This window comes from Protopterus annectens, chromosome 9.part0 (assembly GCF_019279795.1).
Source record: "Protopterus annectens isolate FY-2018-M chromosome 9.part0, PAN1.0, whole genome shotgun sequence".
Classification (NCBI taxonomy): Eukaryota; Metazoa; Chordata; order Ceratodontiformes; family Protopteridae; genus Protopterus; species Protopterus annectens.
In genome coordinates, this window is record NC_056743.1 from 1,890,734,272 (window position 1) to 1,890,760,047 (window position 25,776).

Consider the following 25,776-nt stretch of genomic DNA (forward strand, 5'->3'; position numbering starts at 1 on the left):
TGGGGTCTAGTAAGAAAACATTTGTTTTCCCAGTCTAGCTAACTGATGGGTTGAGAACATTGATTTCTTATTTAGGGCAGCAGAAAATGGCTCATCACTGGGAGTTGATGTATTGAGGTTAGGGCTGGTGTGTGTTTGCATTGGATTTTCTCATCTACTTGTCTGGTTTCTGTTGTGGTTTTAAACTCAAGTGTTTCTAGAGCTGCTTACCTCTGCTATAACTCTGTCTGTGGACACTTACTCCTGAGCACTGAGAGATCAGCTGGGAAGGCTTCCCCTTAGATGGTTAAAGCTTAAGATGCATTCTGATTCAGCACTGAGACATCAATGGGGAAGGCCTTCCCTTGGATGGTTAAAGCTTTTCTTGACCTCTGTTTCATGGCCTCCCCTTAGATGGTTAAAGCTTTTGTTGACCTCTGTTTTGTGGCCTCCCCTTAGATTGTTAAAGCTTTTGTTGACCTATGTTTCGTGGCCTCCCCTTAGATGGTTAAAGTTTTTGATGCTGTCTGTTTCAGCACTGAGACATCAATGGGGAAGGCCTCCCCTTAGATGGTTAAAGTTTGAAATGTATTCTGTTTCATTACTGACACATCAATTGGGAAGGCTTCTCCTTAAACAGTTAAACCTTGAAATGCATTCTGTTTCAGCACTGAGACATCAACGGGGAAGGCCTCCCCTTAGACATTTAAAGCTTGAGATGCTGTCTGTTTCAGCACTGAGACTTCAATGAGAAGGGCCTCCCCTTAGACAGTTAAAGCTTTTGTTGACCTCTGCTTAATATCATCCCACTCAGAGTTCACTGCAACACTCAGACTGTTAAGCCTTTTCTCCGTCTTACTTTTAAAGTCTGCACCATCTGGGAAATGACTATAAACTGCTTCTCAGGAATCAGATTTGGGATTAGTGCTCCTGTTTTGCTTGTGGTGAAGGATGGAGGAAACAGTCATAGATTCCTGGCTGTGTTCAGATGTGGTAAAACCAGTACTAGTAACTACCAAGTGAATCACCACTGGTCACCATTTTTGGTAGGGCTAATTCTGTCTTTACAGAATGTACTGCTAGTTTAGTTATCATCTAAGTTAAGGTAACAGCATCACCTTAAACACTTCATCCATAAATCTTCAGAGTCCACCATAAAAACCCTCCTGCAACCCTTGAGTACTGTAATATTCCTAGTCCTCCCGTCTCTGACAATGTGGAATACCAGTTGGTTCTCACCCCATCTGTGACCAGTCTGATCAAAGATGTGTTCTAAATCCATGTAGCAACTGCCTTATGCTTACATGTTCACCGCTTCTACCAGCTGATAGTACAATCTGTGAGAGATGTAAATATCTAAGAAAAACAGATGCAAGCATACCATTGCTAAGCATCATATCTCCACAACAGCACATCATGTACAATCCACCACTATGCCCAAAACTTGTGCTGAGGCTGTAAAGAAAAATTTGTCAAAGCCTCTTAGAACATAATTTAAAAGATTCCATCCTCCAGCACACAAGACAATGCCTACTCCTACACCCCCACCCCTCCCACACAAACATACGTACACACACACACACACACACACACACACACACACACACACACACACACACATACACACATATACACACACACATATACACACACACACACACACACACACACACACTCACACACACACACACACACACACACACACACACACACACACACACACACACACACACACACACTTAACACACACACAGACTCACATAGACACACACACACACACACACACACACACACACACACACACACACACACACACACACACACACACACACACACCACAAATCCACACAGCTCACCCATGAGTCACAAGGAGAGCAGGCCTAAACCCATAAGGCCCACTAAGTCTGCTTCCAGATAAGGAAATGGTTTAGTCACAGGTGATGCTATAGTAAGGCATACAGATTCCACTCTCACCAGACTGGACATGAGCAGGGTGACTGTCTGGTTACAGGATCTGTGATGTCACATGAACTCATAGCTCTCAATCAATCAGGGACAAATCCAGAACTAATCAGTGACAATCATGGACTCTTAAAATATTAGTATTATTAACCTGAGACATTGATAGATTAAGAAAATGTGAATTAACAAACATCATTTTCTCAAAAAGTCACCAGTTTTAGGAGGGATAAAGAGGGAGTCAAAAGCAGGGATGTCCCTGAAATTCAGGGACATTTCAGAGGTATGCATAAACTTGTGGCTGCACATGTGACATGGAATGACCTGGAGTGCTGCACTCAAAGTGACATGCAGAGAGAGATGATGGAAACTGCTATGCATGTGATAGAGGCAGGAAAGACACAAACCTTACATACTTACTTAGATACCAATATTTCAAGCTCAAACAATAATGCCCTTCTAGCCTGCCAATATATCAAAACAGTTGTTCTCATAATGTGTCCAGGCTGTTCTTAATAATATCTAAACTAGTACTTCCTTTAATGTAATTTGGTAGCCTGTTCCATGCATCAGCTACTCTCTCAAAGGACTTTTCATTCCTACAGAATCTTATACATAGGTTGTCCGATGATTCCCTTCTGTATTCTGATAACCCCAAACATTCCCAGAAGTGTTTGTCTCTCAATGCCCTATATACCTGAAGAAAATCTCCTCTTTTCAGGCTTGCTAGTTGTGGCTGAAGCACCTACCAAGGGGAGAAAACGCTGAGAGAAGAAAAGGAGCCACTTTTGTGATTTTAAGTATTTTCTTCTGATTTCTTGTTACGTTTTACTGCTTTGCCGTCTACTTTTTGGCATTTTCCAGCTTGCTAAAGTTTATATCTGTAACAGTAACAGTACTTGGAACACATCTAGAGCCTGTTTACTGCATTTCCTGTGTTGCACTTAATTTAAAATCGTTTTTTTCTCCAAAAACTGCATTTTACCTGATTTTGGCCTGGCACTCGTGTGGGGTCATTTATTGCACTGTTGTGATTATTTTGCTGCTTGTGTATCTCTGCTACCTTTAAACTACAACAAAAAGAAAAAAAACAAAAAAATCTTGCTTTGTTCCCACTTTCTGAAAGTTTAGAAAGTTCAGTTACAGATTTGTTGTTCTGAACTGTTTGGAAGTTTCTAGAAGGCCAGTGCTTGCTTGGGCTAAAGGGAAGTCTCTGTGTTCACCAGTTGGAGTGGTTAACACTGAACAGCCTGCCTGTCCCTGGAGGAGTGGTTACTACCTAGAAGCTGTAGTTTTATTGGCCATTTTGGGTCAATTCTAAACTCCTTGATCTCTCTCTCTTAAAACCCTACAACTCTCTTTTTGTGCAGTTTTGCGCACTGAGCAGCGTCGGGCAGCGCTGCCTAAACAGGTTTAAACTATTCCAGGCTCCACAAATTCTGCTCTTCACTTTTTCCCTTAGAACTGTTCAAACTCTCAAAGTAATCATTCTATTCTCTTTCTAAAGCCCTGCACTTGCTCAGCTCTTATAAGGAAACACTAACTAACTAAAGCACTACACCCTCCTTGACTTCTCATAAGTATTAGGCTCCCGATTGGTCCTTCCTGATCAAGTGAAAAATCAGTTCCCTTCCCTAATCTGATCAGTAAAAAAACAGCTCCCTATACTAATCTGGTATGTCCAAGGGTCAGTTTCAAGGTTACTCTCCAGTCCAGCTGGTGAATCTGGGAATTTTGAGGCAATGTTACAATTGCCTTATGTACACAGACAACCCTCTCCTCCTTCCAACAAACTCTAATACATGTGAGAGATGCAGTTACACAGCCAAACTGGAGGCAGAGCTCTCTCAACCCAAGACTGGCACAGTCAGTCAGGAGGAAAAGGTAACCACCCACACCACAAATCCAGCCTCGCACAGACCTATTGCATCTGCATACCCAACACATAAACACACAAAAACATACTCGGAGGATCTAAATAAAAATCTGCCTAAACAGCAAAGACCTCCTAAGCAGATATCCAAGCAACAGCCACCCCTCAACAATACCCACAAATCACATATCTCACAAAATCAGTGTGCCTCACAGTCACAGCCCTTAAGGCCAAACAACACACCAAATACACTTGTTATAGGGGACTCTATTGTCCGGCACACTGACATCCCGCTCACCAGACTGAACAAGGAGAAGGTCACTGTAAGCTGCCTGTCGGGTGCCAGGATCCGCCACATAACGCAAGCACTCAGGTCACTCCAAAGCAAGTACAAGTATGACTCCATCATTGTCCATGCTGGTGTGAATGACCTGAGACGTACCTCCGTGGACTACATGAAAAGAGACATAGAGGAGCTCTCTGACTATGTAGCCCAGGCTGGTATGACCCTGACCTTGAGTAGCATCTTGTATTCACCAAGAATGATGCCACAGTATAAAGACAAAATTATCAGTTTCAACAAATGGCTAAAGTATTGGTGTCATTCAAAGGGTATCCAGTGTCTGTCAGCCTGGGATAACATGCTCGACAAGCCACGTTGCTTCACTAGGAACGGCTTGCACCTGTCACCCTTAGGCTTTCATATACTGGCCAAGGCTCCTGCCAACTCCATAGTGCCTTTTTTAGGCAAGGATCAAAGGACAAACCCACCTCCATAGACAACCCAAGGATAAAAAAACTAAAGGTAATTCTACTCAATGCCAGAAGTCTAAACCTCAAGATGTATGCACTCGAGGCTCTCCTCAGTATGGAAAAAATCGATGTCTGTGCAGTAACAGAAACCTGGTTCAAGGCTCCTGAGAGCACCCCAGCACTACCAAGTTATAACTCATACCATGCGTTTCGGCTCCAAAACTAGGACCGAAGCACAAAAGGAGGGGGAGTATCTATATTCATCAAAGATACCTATACCTCCAGGTTAGTGGCACTGCACGAAGCATCGGAAACCATCCATGTGCAACTAACAGTGGGCAAAATTGCCTTTCAGTTTGTAGCCTGCTACAGAACACCCTCCCTATTACAGGAACCCCACTTGGCATTCCTGAGAACACTGGAGAATATGAAGGTCTCTCCAAACACTATGTTATTGGGTGACTTCAACTACCCAAACATTGACTGGGAAAACTACTCAAGCCCAAACACTCCTGCCCAATGGTTCCTTGAATTTATAAACTCTAACACAATGGAACAACTGGTCACCACTCCCACAAGAGGGAACAACATATTGGACCTGGTCATCACCAACATGGGGACTCTATGTTCCACACCAGAGGTAAACCCCTCATTGGTAAGATCAGACCATAAACAAATTTCCCTGGACATCCATATCTCGTCCCCACCCCCAGCCAAGGAAATCACTGTAAAGAATTTCTCAAAAGCCAACTTTGCACTTCTCAAGACTGAGGTGGAATCCTTCAAAGCCCCTGGGCCAGAGGATAATACAGCCCAATCCGCAGAATCCTTTACAAATGCATTCTATGAGCACCTGCAGGAATGCATGGATTGTGCTATCCCAAATAAAATCAAGACTCACTCCTCCAAAAACAGGAGACCGGTCTGGTGGACCCCAGCCATAAATAAGCTATACAACAGAAGGAGTAAGCTACTACATGACAGAGCAAAATCCCAAAAAGGGAAGGCATCTCTGATCAGTATTAGCAAGAAACTTCGATCCCTCATAAAATCATCAAAGGCCAGTTTCGAAAGAAAAATTGCCCTAGACACTAAAGATAATCACAAGGCCTTCTTTAGTTATGTCAGGAACATGGGCGGAAACTCCCAGATATACTCTGAATTGTTGCATAATGGTACAAAATACACCGAACCTACAGACATAGCCAACATCCTGGCAGACAGATTCAGCGCAAACTTCTCCCCCCTTCCCCCCAAAGCAGCAAATGCCTATCCCAACTGAATGTAACCTCCCTGACATCACAGATGCACAGGTGAAAGCTGCCCTCTCCAAAGCAAAAAACACAGCATCTATGGGGCCGGACAGTGTCCCAGGGTGTGTCTTACATGAGCTCCAAGAAGAACTGAACCCTCACATTAAGTCACTGTTCAAACTTAGCCTTACTACAGGATATGTACCCAAAGAATGGCGTACAGCTACATTGGTCCCACTCCACAAAGGTGGTGCCACAACGGACCCCGGAAACTATCTCCCCATAAGCCTGACTAGTCTGGTCTGTAAAGCTATGGAGTGTATTATCATGGAACTCATAAACAAAGACATTGGGAGCCTCCAGACACTGGACCCTACCCAATTCAGCTTTGTTAAGGGCAGATCTTGCCTCTTAAACCTAGTTGATTTCTTTGAAACAGTTACCAAAGCCATAGATGAGGGAAAGGTAGTCCACACAGCCTACCTGGACCTCGCAAAAGCCTTCGACACAATACCCCACTCGGGCATCATAAATAAGCTTACCAGCTTAAATATCAACCCCTATATCACAAGATGGGTTGCAAACTGGCTCAGAGATAGAACCCACATGGTCAGAATCGCAGGTGCCATGTCCGAATCCAAACGAGTTACAAGTGGCGTCCCACAGGGCTCAGTTCTGGGACCTGTCTTGTTCAGTATATACTTCTTTGAGGTTCAGGCTAACACAGGGGGATTATGGCTGACAAAGTTTGCAGATGACTGCAAATTGGGGGCCATAATCGAATCTCCAGCTGACACAAGCATCCTCCAAAAGGGTCTCACAGAGACGGATGCTTGGTGCCAGAGCCACGGCCTCAAGCTAAATGCTAAAAAGTGCATAGTCATCCCCTTTGGGAAAAACAAGGTGCCCACAAATTACCACGTAGGTGGTAATCCATTAAGTACAGAAGAAGTAATTAGAGATTTGAGGACCAATGTAGATAGTAATCTCTCCTTTGATAATCACGTTGCCAAAGTGGTTAGAAAGACCTTCTATATAGCCCACCTTATCACAAAAGGGTTCGCATCTAGATCAAGAGAGGTCATTGTGCCCCTCTACTCGTCACTCATCAGGCCCATAATTGAATACAATGCCCCTTTTGGGATTTACCTTACCTGACACCTGCAGCAACGGGAGAGACCCCAAAAGTACCTCATCAAGAGGATCATGGGCTACAAACAGATGTCCTATGCAGCTCGACTAAAGAAACTCCAGCTCTACTCAGTTGCTTACTGCCTACTCAGAGGCGATCTATGCCTGACGTACAAAGCCATGTCAAACCCAGAATTAATGGACATGCTCCACCTCAAAAAATCCAAGTCCCTTAGAGCTACACGCTCCAGGGACCTAAACCACAGCACAAAAATAAATAGGACATGCTGGAGGGACAGATTAATTTCCCAGAGGCTCCCCTCACTCTGGAATAGAATCCCAATTCATGTTAGACATAGCCCCTTGCTGACCCTCTTCAAGCGAAATCTGGACGCGTGGATCGGAAATCGCAAATTCACCCCTGGGATCTCTTCTGTGTCCCTGCTAGACAGAGGCACAGTAAACTAATCTTAAAAGGGTACCTTCTGTGACCTACTTTACAGAGGCACAGTAGGCTAATCTAATAGGGAGGTGGAAGCCAAATACACTCTGGCTAGGCTTATAAATGCCCTAGGGCAGATAGCCTAGTATCTACCTATGAACCTATGAACCTATTAAATGTCTATATGATATTTCTGCTGTACTCTTTCCAGGTTACTCATGCTTGTTTTCTTATAAGGTTTCCATATTGTTATTCCATACTCAACTTTGGGTCTAATGTTACTAACAAACAATGACTGTATAATTTCTGATTTCTTAGACTTTATAAATCTTTTTTATACAACCTGTAGTTCTATAACTAGCATTAACCAATTGGCTGATACAATTAGAAAAACTCAAAGTTGGAAGTACCTGTAATAACCTGGTCCTTAAATTAATCTACAGTTTCAATCACTATGTTCTTTATTAAGCATTCAGTGTTCAATTTATGTCTTCCAACTCTCATATGTTTAGTTTTTGATGTATTTATCAGCATATTATTCTCCTGTGCCCAAATGAACAATTTAGTCAAGTTCTTTTGCAGACATGCCCTATCTGTTACACATATAATCAGTTTACCCATTTTCAAGTCATCTGCATACAGACTGTAGAACAACTGAAAGATAAAATCTAACCAGGTATGAGCCTAGGATAGAGCCCCATGGGACATCCTGAGTACAACCTTGAATTTCACCTGCCCAAATGCTGCATGATACCTGGTACATCCTGTCTGTAAGCCATGGAAGAGCACATCAATTCTTGGTTGTTCTAATTTATTGATCAGTGTTTTGTGTTTGATCCTATTAAATGCTAAAGTTAAATCTATATAAATCACATCACAGCACAATTTTTCATTCATAGCTGTTATTATATTGTTATAGAACATCATGTTACAGGTGGTAATAAATCTATTTTCAACATATGTATGCTGATATATGGTGTCAAGTCCCAGCATTTTCAATTCTGACAATAATTTGTCCAATATAATTTTCTCCATAATTTTTTACAACATGAAAGTAAACTTATGGATCTGTATGACTCTGGGTTTGTCCTACTTCCCTTTCCCTTAAAGGCTGGTTTAACAAGTGTGTATCTACTGTAATGAGGAATCTCTCCAGATTTACACAGCCTAGTAAATAACAGATATAATGGTCATGCTGAAGTGTTCTCATTCATTGTTACTAAGTCCGTCTCCTCCCTGTGCTTTATTTGGATCCAGTTTGCAGAGGTCTTTTTCAATGTAATCTAATTTGATTTCAGTACCTGAGGTTACCTTGATGTCACTAGGACAATTTATCACCCCCTCCCCTTCTGTGGAGCCAAATTGATTTCAGTTTGGCAGAATTATCTAGCAAGACATTAACCTTTATAACCCCATGATCACTGCACATCAATGGAGGTAAAACTTAACATTAAGTATCAATAATTTATTCAGGAACACAAACAGTGTCTGGTGTGTTCCTTTCCCTGGTAGGTTTTTTCACAGTCAGAAGTTTATTGTTCCTGAACACATCTTGTAAATGATTTCTTTACTAATGTTGTTGAATCAATATTATTCAAGTCTGTTTCTGTAAATTTAAGTCCCCAGACACTATTCAGACACTATTTTTCTTATCTCCTGGGTTTAATGCAAGAAATGTCTGATTCCTCTAAGTCATCAGCACTTACCTCTGGTGGGCTATACACTCCAACAATTGTTATATTTTCCATTGTTGTCTTTATTATCACAGTTACACAGTCTATAGTATTGGTGTTATCAATGAACATGTAACAGTCACAGCAAGAGGTTCTCTGGTTCGATCCTCGGCTGGGGTGCTTTCTGTGCAGAGTCTGCATGTCCTCCCTGTGGTCGTGTGGGTTTCCTCCAGCTGCTCTGGTTTCCTCCTACATCCCATAGACATGCTGTAGGCAGATTGGACACTCTAAATTGGCCCTAGGTGTGAGTGTGTGCATGTGTGTGCCTTCTGTGGAAGGTTAGGCACTAGGTTGGCAACTCAACACCATAAAATTCCACTGCCAATCATGAGCAGACAGGTGATCCGCTGTGGTGACCCCTAACCGTGAAAAGCCGAAAGACGAAGAAGAGGAGTGAACATGCAACAGTCACAGGTCTCATGACTATCATTAATCTGTATCATAGCACCCCCACCTGTTCTTTTTTAGAATGTCTGCTATAATAAAACATTTATACCCTGACAGAACTGGCTTCCAGTCATTGTTCTATAACCATGTTTCATAAAAAATAACAACATACATCTTATGGGAACGTAACAAATTTTCAAAAAAAAAAAAAAAAACTATTGTTAATGCTCCCAGCATTAACAACCATCAGAGACACATCAAATGTTGCTGTCTGTGAACTGTTAAATTTTCGACCTGGCAAAAATCCTACATTGTGTTTGTCAAATATTCCAAAATATCTTCTGCAAAACATCTCTGCTCTGATCTTGATGAATGCATGCCATCCTGCTTAAACACAAATACTCTAAACTAGGCTCAGATGCTCTACACATTTCCATTTTTAAAACTGGACATTTTTTCTTGTAGGTATTTACCCCAAAAATCTTTTCATTCACTGTGATCTGACTCTCCTTTCTATATTTGTTTTGTGAAAGATACATCCTAACACGAGTACAAGCTATGCTATCTAAGACGGATATAAGTTCCCTACTAACAGTCAAAGAGTCCTTGCAGAAGAGATCATTTTTACTAACATGAATAAAAAAAAACAAACATACCTCCTTACATTAAGGTGTTCTAAGGCTTGTCTCACATCTTCTATTTTTGCTCCTGACAAGCATAACACTACTCAATGTTCATTATCTTCTCGCCGAATGTAAGTATCGGTTCCTCTAATAACTGAATGTCCAATTACAAAAATATCTTTTCTAACCAGATCTGGAGAATCTTCAATTTCTATTTCAGTAATATCTGCTCTATCAGTTGTTAGAGTGATCTTCTTCACCATCAGTTCTAATACCCCCACTGTTTCATTGCTTATTACATTTGTAAGAATATAATTCTCAACCAGCCTGCTTTGTACATCCACAGCTTGAGCCATGTTGTCAACATCTACCTTTCTCCTCTTTTTTCTTACAGTATGTCTTTAATTCTTCCACATTCAGCTTTGATTCTTTATTTTCACCTGCCTCTTGCCTCTTTTTTTCTACTGTCTCTTTTGAAAAGATGATACCTTTTTCTGTAGACTGAAGGCTTTTTGATGGAAAAATGTTATTATTCCCTGGGTCTACTTGAGCAGACTGAATTTTCACTTACTTGAATTTCTTTTGATTAAGACAACAATACCGAAGTGTCTGGAAACCAAAAGTAAACACTACCGAAAATTTTCACTGGGAAATGAAACACTTCAATAAACCTAAACGGACACCACACTATGTTAAACCCACCCAGGTGGGGGGGGGCTATGGACCCCACACCACTCAATGTGGAAGGGCTGTACCCTCCACACCCCTACTAAAGATACCAACTCTGGGATCATACTATGGTGGGGAAAAGGGCAAAGTTCATCATGTTTGCTAACTGTTTTGTTTTCCAGTGAAAATGTTCAGTAGTGTGTACTTTCAGTTTACTGACACTTCAGCGTTGTCGTGTCGATAAGGGAAAATTCAGTCTACTCAAGTAGTCCCCATTCCCTGTAATGTGTGTGTCACATAACAAAGCAGTGTTCTTTTTAGTATGTATTCTCTTTGCTTTATAGATATTAAATCACATTATTTTATTTCCATGTTATTTGTGAATTTCTTCCTTTCTTTTATATGCTCTGAATCCTCAGATTGCTGAAAATGTCTATATAGAATTCAAAGTTGTCTGTGGTATTATCTTGTTTAGTAGGGGCTGAGTGATCTTTACTGACAATAGACACTTCCTTTCCTAAATGTGTTATATCTGCTCTTTGTCTGACATTATTTATCTCATCAGTCCAGTCATTAATATATGTACCAACAGTTCTCCAAGCCGTGCCAATTGTGCAAGTGCATTTGTCATCAGTACGTCTAGATTTACTAATGACAGTAAGCAAATCATCCAGTTTTTGACATGAGGAACACAGATCACTAGTGTTATCAGGTGCCACCTTTAAATACAGATAGCATTTAATACACTGTAGAAGATCTTTGTGCATTTGCCAATCATTAATAGCATACACATGTAAGGAATCCTCCATTTTCTGCTAAATATAAATAAAGAATTCTAAAAGAAAAGGATAAAATCAACTAACCTGTAATTCACAGAGATCTTAAATTCATTTCTAATTGAAAAATCACACAAACACTATACAACTAAACATTAAATTAAGTAGAACAGAGATGTTGCTCTGACTGCACAAGTTGTGAAAGTCGCACAAGAGCTGGAATTCGTTTCACACTATTGCTTGCAGTTGTACCTCTTTTTTACAGTAAAGCTACACAAGTTACAAACCAACACTCTGGTAAATCTTGTCTACAACCTACCTCTTTCTTCTTGCAAAACAGTGAAAAGCAGTGGTAAAAATAAAATATAAATTAAAATAAATCTTCTCTTACCAAGCAACTACACAATCAAACCAACACAGGATTGTTTAGATAAGTCTTGAGTAGTATCTTGCCTTCACAAAGCATGATGGGAAACTACCATGACACGATCATTGGCTTTTAACAATTGGCTAATTAGTTGAAGTCATGCGAAGGGGAGTCAGCATGTGCTTGGCTGGGATGAAATGGCAGATTAGACTTCCTATTTCATTAAGTATGGCTTACACCTCATACCAGGTTTCTGCAAGCTGACCAAAGCTTTTATTGCCCTCATAGTTATATTTTAGGCTAAGTTCCCCCAATAGGCATTCTTACATAGCAAACAAACTCAAATTAACATAACATCAAGGTGGCAGTACTCAGTGGAAAAAGTCTAAATAGAAAGATCTTCAGCCATCCTACAGCTCAAGTGCATTCATATTTACATAACTACTGAGACAGGATTTCAGTGCATTGAAAATACTCCCTTTATATCTGGGTTTAACACCAGTCATGCCTTTAAGCCATTGAGTAATTATGTAGGGTATTTGTATTTGCCATAAATGCCATCATGTCACATCAAATTGCTGAACTCCCTAACTTAGAGATCCTGGAGATCCAAGTTACTCTTAGCAAATCCAGCTATTACGACATTGCTAGCTACAGAGTCCCATTAACACCTCCAAAGATCATGGAAACTACCTTAACACAATCGAGTGGGGTTAGATATGTTCTTTTTAGGAGATTTTATTTACCCAGAGATTGACTGACATGCTTGCCGTTCTAAAGTTAGATATGTTCAGCATTTTCTAGACTTTGTTAAAGCCAATGTACAAGAGCAAATTGTAAAACTATCTACTGGAGTCTGTAAAACCCTTGCCCTGGTCCTAACATCCTACACCCTGTCTGTATTTCTCCCCACATCTCATCATCACTAGTTAAATCTGACCATAGGTCAGTAATCTTTGTTGTCCAGTCTAGTGGTACCACCCCAACACCAAATAAGACCATCTTCAGGGACTTCACCAAGGCAAATCTACATCAGCAACTAGAAGACCTATGCAAAACTCCCAACAATCCATTGCATATGGCCCCAGCTAATAGGGCTGCCACATTCACTTCTGACTTTTACCAGCATCTAAACAGCTGCATAGAAAGGTCAGTACCCATCCATCCTAAATATAATAAATTCAGGAATAATCCATTCTGATGGAACTCTTACAGTAATAAATGAAGGAAAAGTGTGACAATAGTAAGAATTCCTCATTCCCTTATCTCTGGACCACACTGAAACATGCTGACATGGAAATGCTGTACACTAGTAAGAAATGGAAAGCAGAGTACAAGTTTGACATCATCACAGATCTGAACGGAAACTACAGATCTTTCTTTGGTTATGATAGGAAGTCAAGGAATAATGTCCAACAATGCACTGAACTCATGTATAATAATATTACATACTCCAAGCCCATAGGCATAGCCAGTATATTAGCAGACAAATATAGTGCTTACTTTACTCCATTGGACACATTATTTGAACTAATTATATTATTGTGCTTGGAAACAAGGAAGTATTTTGGCATGATTGGATTATGTCTAAAACCATTGTATTGCTAATGAGTTGACTTTTCGTTTAATTTTGTGAGATTGGAGATGGAATAGTTTATGGTTGGTGTGACATCCATGCATTAGAGTTAGCACATAGTGGCGTACAAGTGGAATTGGAGGGCTCCTTGTGGAATAGTACTGAGGATTCATTTTAAATCATGGCTGTTTGCTTGTGGATAATGATGTTTATGTACTGGTGGATAGGGATACATTCATTATGGAAAAGCTCATACTTTGTGGTTTGAATGGGTTCACACTGCAGTGCATCTGATGTGCAAGATAGCTGTGGAGCAGGACTGGGCAGGTATAAACTCAATGTGGTGGAATTGGGTAGGGCACATCATGAGATGGTATGTAGGCAAAAGGGATGATGGGAGTTGGGTTAAAGTGAGCATACCATAAGAGACATGCTAATGGTGCTGTAGAAGTAGGGATGGTTCAAGCTCATATTGTGTGGTTTGGTTGTGCTGTCCTTACAGCATGACTTAGGTTGTGTTCTACTTATGATGTGAGGGCAGTTTAGATGGATCATGGTGCAGTGGGACTAAGGCTGCTTTAAAATTGTGTGGCAACTTTAGGATTAGTGTGATCTCATTGTGTATGTTTACATTTAGTGTATGCTGCCTGTTTAGTAGGTTTAAAGGTTACACAGACTTGATGCTTGGCAGCTGGATTGTGCACTATTGTTGAGACTGGTGTAAACTCACAATGCTGCAGATTGTATGTTAGTCATATGATGTGGTGGCAGTGGGTTCAGTGGGTTTGTAGCATGGAGGAACATGTTCTGGGGGGTGCATGGTCTATCAGGATAACGGAATGGCTGTATTGGGACAGATGTGCTCGTGATGCTGTACAGGGTAGGTTTATGGTGAGGTGATTGTGAACCAGTATTCTATTTTGAGTGTGTGGGCTCACCGTACCATGGCAATAAATTGGACTAGGCTGACGCAAATAATATTTTGATCTGGGTTTGATGCTGGATACTGTCAGTGGGATGGGATCATGGGGCAGGCTGACAGAATGGTGGATTCAAGAGAGGGTAGTTTAATTGCATGGAAGATGTGGGTTAATATGTGCCACCATTCAGTGTAAACAGGCAGGTTGATGGACAGATGGCAGATAGGTATGAGCTGGTTGACAATTTATTAGGACAGGGTTGCAGTAGAAACACAAGTGTAATGGGGGTGGATTAAGTTTTTACAGTATGGGGGGATCAGAGGTGCATTGGCTGACAGTGTGGTAGGGCAGGGTTGTGGTACTTGTGGTTGAGTCACAGAGTAGCACAAGCGGCTTAAAGTTTGGTAAGGTAGATTGGGGTAGGATTATGTAGGCTTATGGTGTGGTGTGAAGAGTATTAGAGCAACTTATGATATCAGAGGATTAACTATGATGAAGCTGGCAGTAGTATCCAGTATGGGTCATGGTATACTAGTGATGATGTGGTGTGAATAGCATTAGAACAACTTATGATGTCAGAGGATTAACTATGATGAAGCTAGCAGTACTATCCAGTATGGGTCATGGTATACTAGTGATGATGTGGTGTGAATAGCATTAGAACAGCTTATGAAGTCAGAAGATTAACTATGATGAAGCTAGCAGTAGTATCCAGTATGGGTCATGGTATACTAGTGATGATGTGGTGTGAATAGCATTAGAACAACTTATGATGTCAGAGGATTAACTATGATGAAGCTGGCAGTAGTATCCAGTATGGGTCATGGTATACTAGTGATGATGTGGTGTGAATAGCATTAGAACAGCTTATGAAGTCAGAAGATTAACTATGATGAAGCTGGCAGTAGTATTCAGTATGGGTCATGGTATACTAGTGATGATGCAGTGTGAATAGCATTAGAACAACTTATGATGTCAGAGGATTAGCCATGATGAAGCTAGCAGTAGTATTCAGTATGGGTCATGGTATACTAGTGATGATGTGGTGTGAATAGCATTAGAACAACTTATGATGTCAGAGGATTAACTATGATGAAGCTGGCAGTAGTATCCAGTATGGCTCAGGGTGTACTAACTTCATTATGTCAGAGGATTACAGTGTTCAGGGCTTATCATGCTGAAGGGTTGGTTTAGTAAATATCCTAAGAGATGAAGTTATAGATTTTCGGCAATTTAGTTTGATCATCAAGGGGCAAATGAAATCTGTGGGTGACATTCAGCTGGATGGTATGTTACTGTAAACATAGTGTGAGAAGTGAGACAATGTTACAGTCAAAAGACATAAGACGGGGCGTGGCCAAGGATGAACACAGGGTAGCAGCAGATTACTTCAGCCCCACCAACATAACTACATTAACAGGAAATTATTACTTCAAAACTCAACTAATGGAATAATTTTCTTTCTAAAAACGTTTGAACTATCATTACTTATAATAATATTCAAAAAAGAAAGAAAATGTAACTGACTTTCCTGTCAGAAATCCTTTTGGAAAATTTTCTCTCATCACTTCTGTTCAGAATGAGTTCCAGCAAGGCTAACAGGATTCCAGCATTAAGAAAGAGCTTCAGACATTATTATCAACTATACAGCAACTAACAACTAAAATGGATAAACTGGATGTTAAAATTGACAACTTTATAGAGAAAACCACAAAACAAATGGATATGCTACACCAAGATTTACAACATCAGAAAGCCCAGATAACAGGTATAGAAGAGGCACGTAATGATATGGACAACAGAATTAAGGAAGAAGAAATGAACACTGAATTTTTATTGAAACAAAACACCCACCTTCAATCCAAACTAGATGACTTGGAAAACAGATCCAGATGTAAAAATATAAGGATTTTTGGGCTGCCAGAAAATATAGAAGGTAACAATATTACATCTTTTTTAAACACTTGGCTTCCCAAAACTTTAGATCTGTCAGAGGCATTTTCTTTTGGCATTGAAAGAACCCACAGATCTTTATCCATTTCTAATACAAATAAAAATTATCCTAGATCAGTTATTGTAAGATTTTTATCATCTTATGACAAGGAGATGGTATTAAAATCTGCATGGGCTAAATCACCTATAACAATTAATGAAGCAACTGTGCACTTTGACAATGACTATTCCTCTTTGGTAATATCAAAAAGAAAGGTCTTTTTACCATTAATAAGAGAGCTTAAGAAAGCACAGTTCAAACATCTTTTATTTCCTTCCAAACTGAAAATCTTTTTACCTGATGGCCCTAAAATTTTTGAAGACCTGGACTCTGCTTTGGTATATATTAAAAAAAATAAAATACTAGACAAAATAGAGGATATGGAATGGGCAAGTCCTTCGTTAAAAAGAATGGCAACAGGAACATCTTGGAAGACATCAGAGAAACAAAAGAGACTAAAAAACAAATGACATGTTTTATATTTCTTTGAACTTTTTAATTACAGTTTCTGCATCTACAAGAAAACCATAAATATCTTAATGATTTGTACAAAGTTATACTAATGTGCAAGAACTGAAGTTTGTTTTATGGATAATCAAACTTACATGAGGAACAAATTACCTGATATAAATCAACTTGTTTCTCTTCTGTAACTAAGAGATCTAAGGTTAGTAATATGTTATATCTTTTTTTTCTTTCTTTATTTTAAATAATAGCACTCTATTTAAACTAAACATATATGGAAGGGGGAGGGAGGGCAGAGAGGGGGGAAGATGAAAAGAAGGAAAAAGGGGGAAAAATAAAATATTATCCCTTTAAAATTATTTATGCTGTTTAAATAAAACTGCTTTATATTATACTATATTTAAAATTGCTTAAACACATAATATCAAATAATAAGTTATGATATAACTGTAGCTGACTAGAACTAAAGCAGTTGTAAGTAATGTGTCTCAGGTTTTACTTTACTAAAAGAAACAGCAAGTAAATATATATCTAGATATGTTTTTTTTTTTTTTTTTTTTTTTTTAAGAAGTAACAAGGTTCTAATAATACTGATGTGTGTCTGTGACATACTTTGAATGAGAAAATGAAATGGGACACATAAATTTAAGAAATGTTTATGTTAGATAATTTAAGGCTTGGTTTCACTGCCATAGAGACTGCAATGACTTGTGGAGTGCTTCGAGAAGGTTTTACACTGTATAAATCGTTTTACATTCAAAATGAATGTTTATCACTTACTTTTACTAAAATTCCCGCCAGAATGTTATGAGACAATTTTAGTTATAGGTATCCTCGTGAATAGTGTCCTCGAGCCGATTTAAAAGCTTCAACATTCAGCAAATGCACAGAGAAGCTGAAAGCAACCATTTTGAACTTTGACCCCTGATTTCACACAGACACGTCGCAAATTCAAGAAGTAAACCAGTTTCAGGAAGTAGAACTGCTGTAAATGTGGTATTGTGATGAAAAACGAACTTTATGACAACAAAATGTGAGTTTTTCTTTATAATAACTTACTTATTTAAGATGTTACTTATAAAATGTAAAAGTTATAATGATTTTTAATGTCTTAATATGCCATAGTAAACAAATGAAATAGCTTAGAATGCATAGTAGCTAAACTCATGCATATGTGACTATGAAAGCTTATATAGTTGCTGCATTTCAATGCATATAGGTGCATATAATTTAATGATATATAACATTATAATGCATTTATTTTAACAAAGATAAATAAGTATGTGCATTACTATGATTTTATCTCAGAAGAAAGTGTCATGTGATACATTTTAAGCTGCAGTGCAGATATATGAGATATAGCAGGCTTTCATCACAATGATTCATGCATAACTAGAGATCAACATTGCTTTGTAGTCTGTTTCTTTTATCTCATATACTAAGAATAATCATTTTTATTTAAATGGTAAGAACAAGTAAGAGAAGGAAGCTTGTAGTACATGTAGTTTAAAGTTTTAAAACTATTAATAGTACTGTTATGGCAGAAAATATGAATATTCTAATGTAAATACTATTTTGAGACATAACAGCCTTAGATAATAAATGTTATTAAATTCAAATGAACATAAATAAATAATAAGAACCTATCACTACAAGTTTATATTAAACAACTAAAAGGGTTTTTTTTTTCTCTCTCCTCTGCTCTCTCTTTCAAGATTGTTAGAATGATTTTATGATAATATACACATTATATAGAATAGATATACATAACATTGTTAAGATGACTATAAAAGTTTTAATATGATAATACAAGGGTATTCTCAAGAATAATGTTGGTAATGTTTCTATTTCTCAAAGATGATTTATAATGAGTCATTTATTGTATAAGTTTTAAAGTAAACAAATATTAGATATACATAATACATGTTAGAGATATTGATTATAAGTTCTATTTTAGTTTCTTATATATTATCATAGAGATTAGTTAGTGTAAATGTTATAATAACCTATTTCTTAACTTTCATATATAACTATTACATTAATTACATAATAGATCTTCTTTTATTTATTATACTGTAAAATAAGAAGCTGTTATATAAATTGTTTAAGTCCTGCTATAATAGATAATCAAAATAATGAGTTTAACTTTAGTTAATAAAAGTTAGTATTTAATTAATTTTGGTGGCAGCTGGGGTACTGCTGCTTAGGATAGGGAGATAACTTGAGTGGTATTTGCTACTCGAAGTTGGAGTTTTTAACTCCAGGCTGGATGCAATGTTTAATCCAAACAATATTTTCATATGATTTTTATCATGTGTACATAGTTTTGACATCCACATCACATTTTATAAATTCACTGTCACTACAAATAAAAGTTAAAATTTCACTAAATTTCATAAGATTTTTACTAATTGCAGCTATAATTAATATAATACCTAAAGGAGGAGACATAATAATACTTACTTTAGTAAATGCTATTCTGATTATATGTTTTATATGTTTATAAAAGTTAAATGGTAACTTTAAAAGGAATTTCTCTAAACATTAAGGGATTGAATAACCCATGTAAAAGGGGAAGTTTAATGAGATATACTAATCTGCATAGAGACAACTTAATATTCCTTCAGGAAACACATCTCCTGAAAAAAGATATAGATAAATTAGCCACTAATAAATATACAATCTTGGTTAGCTCAGAACACACACAGAAAAAAAGAGGAGTGGCTATTTTATGGAACAAAAATATGTCCACACCTAAAATTATTAAGTCTTATAAAGATGACAAAGGAATGTTTTGCCTGGTTACAATACAGATTAATGGGAAAATCTATACATTGATTAATGTATACTGGATACCAGGAATTGGCACTAATACAGTGAAATATCATCTCAATAAGATTATATCATTTTCTAAAGGAGATATTATTTTAGCAGGAGATTTTAACTGTATCCTACATGAAAAAGATTACTACTATAGGAAAAAGGAAAATCACATCTAGTGCAAAACATTTAAAGATTTCATTAATCTATATCATTTGAATGATATTAATAATCAGACAGATTCTAAATCATTACCATATACCTTTTTTTCTAACAGACATAGAACTTATTCAAGAATAGATAGAGTCTTTATTTCTAACCAACTGGTAACTGACTTAACTAATTCTAAGATCATTTCATGCCCTATATCGGATCATAATTCAATTGTCTTTGAATTTATGGTAAATATTACTCATAATGTTCAGATCAAAAGAATACCTGCATACCTAACCCAACTAAAAGATTATAAAGATTATATACTTACAGAGGTACAACATTTTTGGACTTAAATACTACACCTGATGTCTCCATTATTTACATTTGGGATGCTCTAAAATCTTATTTATATGGACAAAGTATCAGATGGTATAATAACAAAAGGAAAACTTGGGACAGGGAATTAATAGACATACAAAACAAATTAAACTCATATAAACATAATAATAAGGAAAATATTATGGACAAAAAAGTCATTGAGGAAATAAACAAATTAAATGAGAAATACAAAGAAATTTTAAATCACAAAGTCAAAATAACATTAGAGAAATACAAATTTTTGTCTTACTCAATAAGTCCCAAATACTTACATAGACTTAAAAATAAAACAAAAAGGCTTAATAAACAAAATCACATCAAATAAATTTTCTCTTCAAGGAAAAAGAAGAATGTTTCTAGTTTACCAGAAATATTAGATGAATTTAGAAATCACTTTCATAACATTAACCATAATAACATTAATATGGAATCTAAAGACAGAATAAAGAACTTTATAATTACAAACATGAACAAAAAACTTAATAAACAACAAGCTGGATTAATAGATAGAAATATTTCACATACATAGGTTATCACACAAATAAATAAACTTAAATTAAACAAAGCACCAGGTAATGATGGTATTATTCCTGAGATTTATAAAATTCTTCCTAAGAGTACCTATTCATTAATACATAAGGTTTTTATTTCAGCTCAAAATGAATTGATAATACCCCCATCTTGGCAATACACATTTATTTTACCAATCTTGAAACCCAATAAAGATCCAACTAGTTGCACATCATACAGGCCCATTTCACTACTTAATGTTGACTACAAAATGTTCTTGAATATATTTGCTGACAGATTAAAGACAATCATTCCAAGTATAATAGATATAGATCAGACAGGCTTTATTACAAATAGAAATACTTTTGATAATATAAGGAGAACTTTAACTCTGATTGATTATGCAAACAGAAAAAAGAAAGATTTGACACTCATAAGCCTTGATATTAGTTCAGCATTTGACTCAGTAAGTTGGGACTATCTGTTTATCTTATTGAAGTGTACAAATTTCTCTAATACATTTGTGAATTTAATTGAACATTTATATAAAAGAACGTTGGCATACATTAAAATTGGAACATATGTCTCACAAAAGATACCCATATTAAAAGGCACAAAACAAGGATGTCCACTTTCACCATTGTTATTTACTTTAATAATGGAGCCTTGGGCTAATTTGATTAGGAACAGCAATGATATAGATGGATTTGGTATAGACGAAAATACAATATCTAAAACTCAACTTTTTGCAGATGATGTTTTAATTACATCGGCAGGGACAAATTCTTCTATGCAGTCATTATTTGATAAGATGACAGATTTCAAGAATATTTCAGGATTGATATTTAATGAAGAAAAAACTAAAATATTACCAATATACACAGGGAAAAACGTTCTCACTAGTGATTTTCTTAAATACATACCCAATTCAGGTCAAATAACTTATTTAGGCATAATATTAACTAAAGATATTAAATCCATTATACATCATAATTATAGTAAATGTCTTCATAATATACAAACTCATTTCAATAGCTGGAATAATATGTTTTTTACCATGGAAGAAAGACTCACAATTATTAAAATGATAATATTCCCGAAGATATTATACATAATGCAATCAATAATACTCCCACCTACAAAAATAATTATTAAGAAATTAAATTCACAAATGTTAAATTTCTTATGGGCACCTAATAGACCTAGGATTGCATTAAAGAAACATACTAATAGTTGGTCCCAAGGGGGTATAGCATTTCCAGACTTTGATTTATACACTATCTCTTCTATTATAAAAGTTATAACATTACTAATAGATCAGTCGTATGTTGCAAAATGGAAGGAATATTCGGAATTAATTAGCATGCACTTCACAAAAATATCATTAACACACAAAAATATTATTATAAACAATCCCATGTTATGGTTACTTAAAGAGTTTTGTACCTTATCTATTACACCAAAATATATAACTAGTTACCCATTAAATATTATTATTAGATATCGTAATTTTATATATACGCATCCTAAGTATAAGGAATGGAATTTTATCTTATTTCCCATAATATATGCACAAGGTATTCTTTTATCATCCACCTCTGAAAGAACACTTCTAGTCACAAAAAATAATTTAAAGTATTGGTATCAGTTGCTGTCAGACAATAAAGTAAAAAATTTAGACTTCTTAAAGCAAGAATTTGACTTGAGAGAAACATATTGGTTAGAGATTCAGACTTTTAGACATCATCTTGCTAACAAACTTGACTTAATGTCTTTAACAGTTAAATAATCTGTTCCAATATTGATTGACTACTTGATACTAAATTTACAACAAAGGGTTTCTGATAAAGGTAAGCTCTCACATATACATAAAATTATTAGAGATGAAACCTATTATAGTTCAGATAATTACTGGAATTATTTCAATTCCATTAATGGTGAATTACCAAAACAACAAGATAAACAATATATATTGGAATCTGCTTATAAAACTACTTCTTCTATTAATTGGAGACTTTATACCTGTAAATTTTTACATAGATCTTTTTATACACCCCTAATGATGAAAAAAAATAACAAAAAAGATAACATATGTAAGAGATGTACTGTAGAAATAAATGCTGATTGGGCACATATGTTTTTACGATTGTATAAAACTGAAGGAATATTGGATGTTAATCATTGATTTTTTGCAGGCTCTTTTTACAGATAATTTCATAGTCTCTAAGTCACTTATATTATTTAACACCCCTGTTCCTAAATGTGTTAAAAACGTTAAACTTCCTTTACTATGGTCAATTCTAGCAGTGGCTAGAAAAATAATAACTAGAAACTGGATTTCAGATACTCCTCCTTCATTTAATGAATTTAAAAATGTTATGATTGAAGTATGTCATATGGAACTAATGACAATAAAGTCAAGAACCATTAGGAAAACATCTCACTATAATATATGGGTTACCTTACAAAACTTGTTAAAACAGTCTTAGTTTTATTAGTAAGATGTTACAGTTTAATTGATTTAATCTAGAGTGGATGTCTTTGTAAATACTTTAGTTGTTTTATTAGATGTTATAATTGTTTATATGTTAACTATTTGTATAAGATTGTCATAATATTTATTTTGTATGTTAAAATTAATAAACTTGTTTTAAAAAAAAAAGACATAAGACAAAGGCAAACTGGCTGAAGATCTTGAAGATAAGAGTTCTAATTACACTGAGGCCAATTAGATTAGACACAGGCTGCAATACTTATAGGATAAGCAAAGAGTAGGCTAGAATAAGAAACCCCTCTGAAGAGACTGGGATACATGTGGTATTTTATCATAAACAGAAACAGAATTTAAACCAAACAAGAAATTCAGGAACATTTTCAAAAACAGGTACTTACTCTTTCAGATCTTCCCAGAAAAGCATTTCCTTGATTGATTCTTATGGCAACAGGTTTGCTTCGACCAGGTAAGGCGATGGAAACATCTAATTCAAAATCCCTCGTGTGAGTTGCATCAACAGCATGCTGAGCGATGGCTTGGAAAACCATAATTGTTGACTTGAAAAGGAAAAGAAGCTTAGTTAGAAGATTCCTTTATTTCCATAAAGGAAGTAATAGCATAAATTAAACTGACACTATTATATTTTCATAGAGCAGTTGTAATCCATAAAGTAATTAGGGACAGTTAGTTACATGTAAAAGAAACATATGTCTGCACATTGTAAATACTGTTTACTGCAGTGGTACACAAAATGAACTCTCAAAGGAAAGGCCACCTCTGATGATATGATTTGTGACGCAGATCAGTTCAGAAAGACTCCTGACTTATTTTATAAAGTACGTCCAATTTTAAAGTTGACTTAGAATGATAGGGAAGGATAAATCCAGTCAGTTAGTCATTCAATCAGTCAGTCAGACAGTCTATCAAGCAAAGTCAGTTGGTCTAAATTAATTTAATAAATTATATATTTAGTTATCTTTCTTACCGAGAAAGTCTGACTGGGATAAAACCCTTTTTTTCAACAGATGCATGGGGAGAAAAGCTCCATATGTAACATCAGTTTTGACACAGACATGATATCAGAAGAAATACAAAATATAGGTAAGTGTACATACCTGAGAGAAAAAGCTTTACAACAGCTTACATAAACATTATTTAGGAACACGGCATGTACATAACTTGCATATGTATATGTAGTGTTGAACATTCGTTAGAAATAGACACAGGCTTGTATACAGCAGAGAGACATAACTCTCCAAAAGATACTGTCATACCACCTGTGATTTCTAACAATTAAAATAATGAAAAGAGACGGCAGCTGAACTGTGGAAATATTAGAACGGAGAAGATGGTGGGTAGTGTAATACAGTGTGATACGCTAGTAGTACAGCAGCTATGAAAGCATCATTACATTTAAAGTAATTAGGAAAGTGAGAATGGTTAGGGTGGTCACGGTGGTGCAGCAGTTAGCATTGCCACCTCACAGCAAGAGGTTCTCCGGTTCGATTCTCGGCTGGGGTGCGTTCTGTGCGGAGTCTGCATGTCCTCCCTGTGGTCGCGTGGGTTTCCTCCGGGTGCTCCGGTTTCCTCCCACATCCCAAAGACATGCTGTAGGTGGATTGGACACTTTAAATTGGCCCTAGGTGTGAGTGTGTGCATGTGTGTGCCTTCTGTGGAAGGTTGGGTGCCGGGCTGGCAACTTGACACCGTAAAACTCTACTACCAATCATGAGCAGACAGGTGATTCGCTGTGGCGACCCCTAACTTGGAAAAGCCAAAAGAAAAAGAAGAAGAAGGAAAATGAGAATGGTTGGGGCTACTTGGGCTGCTATAAGGGCATTAGTTTTAGATAGATGAAGGGAGAACAGGAATAAATAATAAAAATTCTTTCCAAAAGTCATCTAGTCACTCAGCTTGTTCATTCACCTGGGCATGCAGCAAGGAAAGTATCCCAACTGTCAGCCACCATAGCTTTTTTAGACAAGGGACTGGATACTATGTGAACTTGGCATTGTAAGTGTAAAACATTGTATTTAGGGTGCTTCCATTATCTTTCACCAGTTTTTTCTCAGAAAGTTTCTTATCAGTGTGTTTTATTATTGAGCTGAGTAGGTAATTTACTTAATACTACACAAGTGACCCAGCCTTCCTTTCTAGTTGCTTAGATCAGTTCTCTTCAAACATTTAGTTTATGTGCTGTTGATTAGAAATGTATCATCTGTAGAGCTTTAAGTAATAGTAAAATTGGACAGTCAAATCAGCAATCCCCACAAGGCTATCAGTGTGTGCTCAAACATGCCTTGAAACTGAGGCCATGTTATACTTACCTACCTCTAATTCACTCAAATAATATATGTCATATCTGTACATATCACACAGATTACTTCCTGTGCCAGACGGGTAACATTATCTACCTCTAATTCACTCAAATAATATATGTCATATCTGTACGTATCACACAGATTACTTCCTGTGCCAGACGGGTAATTTTATCTACCTCTAATTCACTCAAATAACAT

General features: G+C 36.8%; 1 protein-coding gene across 1 annotated transcript in view; it reads right to left on the bottom strand.

The window, feature by feature from the left end:
- The window catches only part of LOC122812307 (complement C3-like), a 2,177,376-nt gene that overhangs the window by 528,413 nt on the left and 1,623,187 nt on the right, over positions 1–25,776 (bottom strand). Inside the window, exon 30 of the mRNA XM_044084710.1 lies at positions 23,656–23,814. Within this exon, the coding sequence (XP_043940645.1) occupies positions 23,656–23,814 (159 nt within the window). The remainder of the gene's footprint in view (positions 1–23,655; positions 23,815–25,776) is intronic.